We start from the raw sequence: 10,912 nt of genomic DNA, 5'->3' as shown, positions 1-10,912 counted from the left end.
GGTTAAAAATTGACTACAAATTGGCACGAGCCATTATATAAGGGTGGGATGAAGAGATTTAAACGTAATGTTAGAAATGTCAGGGTTATTAACCAACCCGTCCCATCCCTAGATCAATGGGCAATCTAATTAGCATCACCTGACAGTCCGGATAGGCATGCCAAGTTAATTCTTTTGCCTTCATCTTCTGGATGAACTCATGTTCTGAGAAGGTAGGGAGTCTAAAAGGTACATATACAAGCTAAAAGATCTTACGTCGTACATCTAGAATAACTGGGCACAAAAATGTATGATTTCTTCTGTGGAATCCAGGACAGATGTCACTCAACTTCCGCTCTGCTGTGTGTGTCGTAAAGTGTCAGATTACCCAGTAAAGAAAGGTAGTGAACAAGTTACATCTTTTTCACATCAAAGGTTCTGCTTTTTAGGTATGGCTAGAGTTTTTCTCTTCAACTTCTCGGCATTTGCTCTACAGAATCAAAGCCTCTTTTCAATTTGCAATTCCTGACAGAGATGGGAGTACTAGCAGGGTAAGCATAGGCTTACTTGTGCTTATTTACCAATCTGCAGTTAAGAGTTTTCCAGCACCTGCTGACTATTTATCTCGCTTGCTGATAATAATTATAATCCACCTTGGTGGTCAAAGACGTGTTTATCCTTGGGAGGCAGTCCCTTTCCTTTAGGGACAAAACGATGTCTTCTTTTGTTCCACTGAGCTCAATCATGTCACGTTGTTAAAGTTCTGCTTTTTCTGTATACTAATGTTGTGTTTCCCTTGGGCTATCCATGTCTAGTAAATTAGTGGACATCCTTCAGAGCTACATTCAAATACCTTTCTTCATGGGATGCTTGTGTTTAACCCCTCCCAAGAGTACCTTTTCACTTACTGTAATCCTATGAATCTCCTTCAGTCCTTATCAAAAACAGTCATAAATACTGTGTAATGGGGCATCTGTCTTCTTGGGTACACTCTGAAGTCTTTGAGAACATGGTCTGTCATCGTTCCTCATTACAGGGCCTTGCACTTTTTACTGCCCTTTCCCTTCAGGTTTGGTCAAGTGGACTGGTTTCTCCTCTAAGTCTTGCTACACTTGCCTCTCAGGAGCATCTGGCCTTACTTCTTCCAATACAGACTGGTTTGTCCCTTTAGCAGTCCGTGGCACTTTCAAAATTCTTCTCCAGTCTTCCTTTCTCAGTGCCCAACTTTCACATGTACATGAGGCAATGGAGGGAAACCCTGGTCTGGGTCAGGTGCACCTTCCTTCTCAAAGTAAATACTCTAAAGATGTTTTGTATTATTTAGATATTCTTGAAATATTTGTTGAGTGAATGAATGCTGAATTAATAGTATGACCAATGTTTAAGATTTTTCAGGTTATTACAGAAAAGACTTAGCTAAACATTGGTTATATATTGTAGGTAGCAGAAAATTTATGAGTACAAAGACAAAACTGAGGAAAAAATCTCTTCAAAACAAAGGAGTGATAATAAAAAACTTTAATTATAGTTATACTCTGTAAAGGATGATCATGGTTTTCATTCTTGCTCATGAAGGGCAGAGCCCGAAACAGTTGATTCTGGGTTGACTCTCTGTTGAAAGCTTGTATTCCAACCCAGACACAGGAGACTACAAAATTCCTAGAGAAATTCCACAATCTTTTCATACTGTTTTCTCACATTTTTTGAAGTCCCCCACATATAGTGAATCAGGAGCTACATTTTTAAAAAATGATTTATCATAAGGGTCACTTTGGAATCTATTAAGAATCACCTGGAGATTTTGTTAAAATGTAGACTATGACTCAGAGGGAATGTAAAGGCAAATTCTTAAAGGGGCATCAAATAAGAATTCTGGGTTCCAAGCCCTGGTGGAGGGTAAGGAGCGTAGAAGAAGGCAAACAAGCACAGCCGAGTGATATATTTTTGTTTTACTGTTAATCAGACACATCTGAACCAAAGCATTCACAATACTTGATATACTTTGAGGAAAATCTACTCTAGTCTTAGACATAACCACAGAGCAAGCAGAACAATTAAAACTACATAAGGCCTTAAAATATATCCACAGTGTGTATTATCTCAATATTCATTCATTTACAAATTAGACTACATACCATTAATTTTATTTTTCTTTCATTGTTTTATTCAGGCAGGATTCATTTAAAGAAAGGCAACTTAGTTTGTGTGTGTGAGCTTTATTTATTTATTTTTTACTATATTGGTTAATATAAAAGTATGAATTAAATGTTTTGTCATCTTCTATATCTGGGTGAGGATCCATGAAATTCTGTCATCCAAAACAATAGGTCCTACTCTTAAAAATATTCAAAGTGAACTTGGAAAAGGGCCAAATCACCTGTCTGTTTGTGGTTCTGAAGAACAACTAATGGACTTTCAGGTTTCTGAGTACCGCAGTTCTACCGGGTTAGTCAAAGTGTAAAACAACAGCGCATACAAAATCATTCTTAGAGCTCTAAATGCCTCTTAGATAACTAGAATGAACAATTTAAGTCGTTGCCCCACAGTACCAAACTTCTAAAATCAAGAGTTAAAATTCAGTGCTACTATGACCTGTCATTTACAACATAGGTAGCTAGTTGGTAAACTGATGGTGTAAAAATTAAGACTTACTTTGTTGTTGTTTTTAAGGAGAAAATTTTTGATAACCAGAGAATACAGAAAATTGGATGTATTTTACAATAAAATAACCGTTTAAACCTCCATCCCTGTACAACAGGGTTGAGGTCCGCTCTACTGAACCTTTATGTTTCCCTATTGGTTTTTACAGTTTATTCCATGTTGAGTACTTGAACTTTGATATACAGTGTTTTTCATTTTTAAAAGAAGGATATTACATTTGTATACCAGGATAAGATTTAGTACATTGAGATGTTTTTAAAAATACTTATAAATTTGTATTTGATATGCAAAAGCATTTGGCAATACTTTTACAGCATTTGATTTTTATAGAATTAAAATTTCATACAGTACTCATCTTGATGCTTAAAAAAAAATTCACAGAAAAAATATAAATTACACAGCCTGACTTGGCATGATACTGTTATTTCCAGTTTCTGGTAATTAAAACCTTCATTAAGTCTGTTAACAAATCATTACCTGTACATTTATGAAGGCAACTGACATGATTTGTAAACAAAACCTTCAGGTTGTATGTTATTTACCAAGGAGTGTAGCTCAGTAAGAAAAGAAAACCCAGTATGCAATTTACAGAATATTTTACAAATTTACCAGTTCCTGTGATACAAACTGTTTTAATCTTTCAAGATACTGTCCATAGAGTTCCACATCATTGTGGCCAGCTCCTTCAACCCACAGAGGCTCCACAGGTCTTTGGCAGCGCTCAAACAATGCAAGGCCATGAGAAAAGTCAATGACTTCATCTTCAGTCCCATGAATTATTAATACTGGAGAGGTTATCTTAGAGATTTTGTCAATGCTGTATGTAAGGGTAAGAGGGAAATCAATAAATCAACTATATAAAGACTATAAAAGACATTTTCTTCTGCTGTTTCACACAAACAATATAAACACGAGAATGCTTCTGAATCAGTTCAGAAGGAAGTGGGAACCTCTTAGATTTCAAGTAAGATTCAAATGTCATCTTTTGCATACCCAAGGATTGATGTGAGGACAGTAACTTCATACACCCTGTTTCAGAGCCACTCAGCAGCTAGTATATCCTACCTATACCACTTTATAATAATCTTTTTATTTTTTCACCAAGAAATTTAGAATTCTAGAAGGAAACTAATAGACATTTTGAATAATGTTCATTAGTACAGGTAGTTCCCAGGTTATAGAAGGACAACAGCTCCTTGCCTGTTAAAGTTATGAAGTCTTTTCTTGCTCTAAAACCCTGAAAAAACAAAGCCACTGCCAGTGAATGGATGCCAACTCATAGCAACCCCTTTCAGACAGATGGCCCATAAAGTTGCTGGTAGGTTTGAACTCTCAGACTTGCAATTATCAGCTTACCCAATTTCATCACCAGTTCTTAAAAATCAAACAAAACCCAAACAAACTCACTGCCATCGAGTCGATTATGACTCATAGTGACCTTTTAAGGGAGGTCAGCTGTCCCTGTGGGTTTCTGAGACCAACTCTTTGTGGAAGTAGAAAAATCTCTGCTGACTCTGAGATTAGCAACGCAACACAAAACCACCACACCACGTCTCCTCATGGTAAAGCTCAGTAAGAATCAACACATCTGTTCTGATTCACGTGGAAGTGCCATTTAAAGACTCAGACACAGGAGCAGACCTCTTCATGCTATCCCAAACCACCAGGTACTCTGCAGAAGACAGACAGGGCTGTCTACTCAAATTAAGAAGCACAGCCTCGGAAACTCACAGGGGCGGTTCTACCCCATCCTGTAGGGTTTCTTTGAGTTGACATTGACTCGATGGCACTGAATTTGAGCCTCCTATGAAAATGAGTGATTATTTTAAAATTTTTATTTTAAGGCACCAATGCAAAAACATAACACAGATTTGGTGCTGGAAAACAAATGGGTACGTGAGATAATGAACGGAATGGACAGGAGAAAAAGTATAATTCTAAAGGGGCAGAAGATAAGGGAACCACCATTCAATAGCATAGAGTATCCTCGAAGGCAAAGGAATTGAGATGAAGATGTTGGGGAAAATACATAGGATTTGATAAAAAACCTCCTTAGGTCTCCCTCCTTTCCCTAGGTCTCTCATCCCTTTTATGAAGCTGAGTGACTGTCCCCATCCCTGCAAGGCAGAAGATCAGAGGACATGTAGAGGAGGACATTTCACACACTTTTGGGGAGCGCCAGCACACAGAACAAGCAAATATATGCATACTGGATGGCAGGAACCCATCATCCTGCTCACCTGCCTTCTAAAACCCTGGCAGCCAGGTCTTCATCCTCAGTCTAAGGGGAGTTTTGAAAGAATGCTTTTTGGAGATTGTATCTACCTTGAAAAGGTATGACTTATAAACAATGGCAGGGAGGTAGAGTTTCCTAACTAACTAGCTTGGCGAGATCACCCTATAGTGAAACTCAAGAGCAACAAGCCTTAATTGCTTGCTTCAGATCAGCTCTTGGGTCTTTCACTCTCTCCTTCATGAATGGATAACTAAGAACGGAATCTTGAAAAGTTAAATCCTGATAGCAGAAGTGAAAAACCTAACTGAATTGTTAAAAAATTCCTCAGAAAGTAGAGCAAAACAGCTAAAAATGAAAGATGGGATACTGCAGGGCCTATTTAAAAAGGTCCTTTATATACAAATCATGGGGATTTCAGGAAGTGAAAATAGAAGATCAAAAGCAACGATATAATTATAGGCTGCATTTGGTTAGAAAACTATAGTGTGGCACTTGCTGTCAGAAATATGTTCAGCATTGAGGAATTTAAGCATAAATTATAAATGGTTTGTTAGTGCTGCCTTTTCTTTGGGTGGGCCAGAAATGAACAAGGGAGATAGGCAGAGAGAAAAGCTGAGATAGCATCACGGCACATGCCCCTCTATCACTCACTCACCTGATTAAGAAACACTAAGCTTGCAGCCACTGAGTGGATGCTGACTCATAGTGAGTCTATAGGAGGGTGGGGGGGGGTGAGGGGGAAAGTGGCCCTGGGAATTTTTGAGGTTTTAACTCTTTATGGGAGTAGAACAGGTCCTTATCTCTCCCTCAGAGCAGCTGGTGGTTTCTTACTGTCCACTGCTGATTGCAGCAACACTTGTAACCACTATGCCAACTTCTTCTCTTTAGCATCCTGCATTTATTCCTGACATTCAGTTTTTGTCAATTTTTTAAAATAAATTCATCCTCTTATCAGTAATACTAATGCTATTCCTTTGGGTATAAAGCCCTCAGGATTATTTATGACTGCTCAAACATTTCAGCCTCCTGACTGGGCTGCCGCTACTTTCTTCAGGAATTAATTTTTCACAATTCTATAAAATTGAAGTTCATGGATGCATGGACTATCATGGATACCTTAAGTATCATGGATACCTTAAGTGACAGAAAGCAATCTCTCCCCTACAGTTTCTTGGAAATCCATTATTGTATTATGTTGAATATCACTACTTACTTTGGGAACGCATCAAAACAGTAGGTCTTCTTGGTATCAGGAAAAGCAACTCGCATTCCCGAGGTCAGAGGAGAATGCAGAATAACAGCAGCACTCTCATACCGAGCAGCGAGGTCCACTGATGGGACTGTCCCTATACTCTGGCCATAGATGATCACATTTTCAGGACGAATCCCATATCTAAACGGAAGTTGAAGAAGAGAACAAGTAAGACTGGTATAAAATGTTCAAATCACTTCCAAGTATTTGATCTTGTAATAGAATGTTTAACTATCACTACCATGTACAATGTTGAACTACGATCTACATTCTCACTTAAAATATTGTTGTTTCAAGTTTACTTTTATGTGGCGTAGGTGGGAGGAGAAGAAACAGGATTTCTACAATTTCAACCTTCAGAAATGAACACATTGTTATTTTTTTTCTTTTTAAAAAATTTACTTATTTATTTTAAAAAATCATTTTATTGGGAACTTGTACAACTCTTATCACAATCCATACATCCATTGAGGTTAATTCTGTTTTTAATTTAATCATTTTATTGGGGGCTCATACAATTCTTATCATAGCCATTGTGTCAAGAACAAATGTACATTTGTTGCCATCATCATTCTCAAAACATTTGCCTTCTACTTGAGCCCTTAGTATCTGCTGCTCATTTCACCCCTCCCTCCCCACTGCTCCCTACCTCATGAACCCTTCATCATTCATAAGTTATTATTATTTTGTCATATATTACACTGTCTGATGTCTCCCCCCCGCCTTCTTCTCTGCTGTCCCTTCCCCAGGAAGGAGGCTATATGTAGATTCTTGTAATCAGTTCCCCCTTTCTACCCCACATTCTCTCCACCCTCTAGGCATCACCACTCTCACCACTGGTCCTGAAGGAGTCATCTGTCCTGGGTTCCGTGTTTCCAGTTGCTCTCTGTACCTATGTACATCCTCTGGTCTAGTCAGGTTTGTAAGGTAGAATTGGGATCATGATAGTGGGGGGAGGAAACACTTAAGAACTAGAGGAAAGTTATGTTTCATTGTTGCTTCCCTGCACCCTGACTAGTTCATCTCCTCCCCACAACCCTTCAGTAAGGGGTATCCTGTTGGCTGCCCATGGGCTTTGAGTCTCCACTCTGCACTCACCCACCTTTTCAATGATATGAATTTTTTGTTCCTTGATGCTTGATACCTGATCCCTTGGACAGCTCATGGTCACACTGGCTGTTATGTTTCTTCCATGTGGGCTTTGTTGCTTCTGAGCTAAATGGCCATTTGTTTATCTTCGAGCCTTTAAGATCCCCAGACGCTATATCTTTTGATAGCTGGGCACCATCAGCTTTCTTCACATTTGCTTATGCACACATTGGTCTTCATTGATCGTATCATGGAGGAGGGCACCTATTAATATGATTTTTCTTTCATGTCTGATAACTGGCCCCTTCTGCACCGTGTGGTCAGACAGGCTGGTGTGCTTCTCAGCTAGATGGGCTTTGATGTTTCTCAGTTAGATGGCCGCTTGTTTATCTTCAAGCCTTTAAGACCCCAGACGCTATATCTTTTGATAGCCGGGCAGTATTAGCTTTCTTCAATACATGTTTATGCACATGTTTATTTTCAGTAAAACAAGTGGCCATCTAGCTGAGAAGCATCAAAGCCCACACGGAGGAAGCACACCAGCTTGGCTGACCATGAGGTGTGGAAGGGACCAGTTATTAGACATCAAAGAACTGAAAATTACATCAGTGGGTGCCCACCTTCCTGACACATTAAGTCACTAATGGTACATTACTAAAACCAATTGTTGACTAAGTTCAGAACACATTTAATTAACAGTATTTTAACGTGTTCATGTTTAATAGATGTTTAAGGTACTTTCAAAAGTTCTTGGGGAAAAAAAATCCAAGCTTTTTAAGTTGCATTTCCCATGAGATTTTGGAAGCAGCCTTGTATCTACTTAAAGTGAGGGAAGAGTAAAATATATACAGATCCTACTTCTGATGGCTACCATTTTAACGATGTGACACTGCTGTTTCAATCATATTAGGCACCTAGTATGTCCCAGGCACGTTCCTTATCTACTGGCAAACCTCAAAAGATACTGTGGGTTCAGTTCCAGCTCACCGTAACAAAGAGAAAATTGCAATTAAAGCAAATAACCCCAATTTTTTGGTTTCCCAGTTCCATACTGTCCTTGAGATTCAGTGTGCAATAATTAGAAAATCGCTTGAAATACTGTGCATTGAGTTACACAGAGAGGATACGATGTTGGAGAAGTGGTTGCTGATGGATTTGCTTAACACAGGGTTACCACAAACATGCAGTTTATAAAAAATGCAGTATCTGCAGAGCACAATAGAGAGCAAGGTATGCCTGGGAGTGTAACAGCTCTGGCTGTGAACTACTTCAAGGACGGATGACATGATCCAGAAACTAATGTGGCATTAAGGGTTCCAGTGGCAAATATGCCTTTTATTTTTAGAAGGAAGAGATCACTCATTTCTGGATGCTAAGGGCCATTTGCACAATAGCCTTCATTCTTTTGGAAAGCAAATAGAGCTTTTATAGAATTTGAGCATTAATCAGGAAAGGACAAGACAGCGTGTTCACATGTTCTTCTTGTGGGCTATGTGACACACCACCGAGTTTCTTCCAGGGAGCCCTACACACATATGCCCCAGAGGTTTGGTGCAATCTACCCCGGAATGATTGTGAATGTTGTAGTAAGCCTAGAGAAACCTTTTCTTTACAACAGACCCCAGCTTCACAGGAAGGGAGAGGGGAACGATCATTTACAGATCACCACAATTATTGAGGCTACAGAGTTGAACAGCTGCAAAGGTGGTGGCAATTTTTGTTAGTTTGTTTAAGCAAGCAATGACATGGCCCTAGAGACAGTTACCAGTAAGGATTCAAAGCAATAATGGAATTTCAGAAGGACTTTACAGATCATACAATTTATTCCAGTTACCTACTAACAGATGTTCAAAGTAAGTTAGTGACAGACCTGCAAACAGAACCCACATATCTTGTTTCCTACTCTGGCGCTTCTCCCATTATGAATTTTAAAAATTCACTGCCATCAAGTCGATTCTGATTTACAGTGACCCTGTAGGATAAAACTAAATTGCCCTTTTGGGTTTTCTGGGCTACAAATCTTTATAGGACCAGAAAGCCTCACCTTTCTCCTGCAGTGCAGCTGGTGGGCTCAAACTGATGACCTTGTGGTTAGCAGCACATTATGCCAACAGGGATATTTTTATCACTATACCAGAGAAAAGGTTTAATGACTATGGGGGAAGGTTGCATGCACAGAATAGCCAGTTGACATGGAGTTGTGTCTGACCATGTGTATCCGAGTAGAGCTGGCCTCCACGGGGCTTTCAGTGGCGGCTTTTTCAGAAGTAGATCAACAAGCTATTTTTTTTAGCACCTTTGGGTGGGCTGGAACCTTCAATCTTTCAGTTAGCAGCCAAGAATCTTAACCATTTATCTGTACCACCCAGGGTCTCCATATCAGGCCCTTATTTTCTATTTATCCATCAGAAGATCAGAATAGAACTAATAGATGTTCAATTTTCTTAAAAAGAACACCCAAATAATAAATATTTCAGATATTTATTTGCTGTCTATCCTCTTCTGATTACTTAAGCCCTGACTCTTTACTCTTACCAGTAAAGGAAATATATACATTCTGTTATACGATAAAATTCCAGAACTGGAAAGAATCTTGAGATATTTAATTCTGTGGAAATAATTTCCCGGGATTACTGAAGTTTACTTTTTAATACACACTAAAAATTCAACCTAAGAGGAAAAACAAGTCTGAAATTCTGCTAAAACAGTACTACTCTGTGACTATTTAGGAACTGATCTAGTCTGCCCTTGTTCTTCATTACCCTGCTTGATGTGCCTATGACTCACCTATGTAACCAATGTGCACACTTATTGACATTACAGGATGGAGTAGATTTCTGAGATTGTAAATCTTTATGGTAGCATAAAGTCTCATCTTTCTCCCAAAGAGTGTTTTGAAACTGTAGTTCAGTATACCATCAGGGTGCTTATATAACATGCATTGTGTGGTACACACACAAAAAAAAACCCACAAAAAACCCACCATACTGATACATGTGTTATTTGCATAAAATATGGTAGTACTGGTTCACAACCAAACCAAACCAAACTCACTGTCATAGAGTCAATGCTGACTCCGTGACACTGTGGATTTCCGAAACTGTAACTCGGCGTAGAAAGGCCAGTCCTTTCCCCTTGGAGCTGCTGGTAGCTTCAAACTGCAGACTCTACAGACCACAGCCTGAGACTGTAACCACTGTACCACCACCTACGGCTCCTTACTGGGTCATCAGGTGTGTTGAAAAAGAATCAAAACTAGAAATAAATTTTTACAACTTAAAATTTTAATAGCCGATTAAAAAAATGTCAAAGTTGACTACATAAAAGGGGATTTTTTTACACTGCCATAAACCCACTGCATTAAATAAGACTATATTTTTGTCCTACTAAAAACACTAGCAATAAAGGCTATTTCCTTTAACTTAGCAACACACTAGTCCACTGAATGTCTAAGAATGAACTTTATGGTCCACAAATTCTTAAGGCCCACTGCTTTAATAATCCCCTATAGAGAGTAGTTTGCTATGGGAGGGTAACATTATTTTATATTTTAACTCCATTACTGCCAAGTTGATTCTGACTCACAGAAAAGGATAGAACTGCTCCACACGGTTTCTATGGTGTAATCTTTATGTGGAACCTCAGTGACATAGGGATTGTTAAAGCACATGGTTGTTCACCAAAAGGTTTGTAAT

General features: G+C 38.8%; 1 protein-coding gene across 2 annotated transcripts in view; it reads right to left on the bottom strand.

Moving 5' to 3' along the window:
* Positions 1-1,482: 1,482 nt before the first annotated feature.
* ABHD17B (abhydrolase domain containing 17B, depalmitoylase) overlaps positions 1,483-10,912 on the bottom strand; it is a 52,429-nt gene continuing 42,999 nt past the window's right edge. For both annotated transcript variants that reach the window (XM_075560547.1, XM_075560548.1), the window contains exons 3-4: positions 6,090-6,269; positions 1,483-3,457 (exon numbers count right to left, since the gene is read on the bottom strand). In XM_075560547.1, the coding sequence (XP_075416662.1) occupies positions 3,238-3,457; positions 6,090-6,269 (400 nt within the window). In that variant the 3' untranslated portion in view covers positions 1,483-3,237. The remainder of the gene's footprint in view (positions 3,458-6,089; positions 6,270-10,912) is intronic.

Source organism: Tenrec ecaudatus, chromosome 10 (genome assembly GCF_050624435.1).
Source record: "Tenrec ecaudatus isolate mTenEca1 chromosome 10, mTenEca1.hap1, whole genome shotgun sequence".
NCBI lineage: Eukaryota > Metazoa > Chordata > Mammalia > Afrosoricida > Tenrecidae > Tenrec > Tenrec ecaudatus.
The sequence above is the reverse complement of the archived record's forward strand: the minus strand, read 5'-3'. Positions and strand labels throughout refer to the sequence as shown.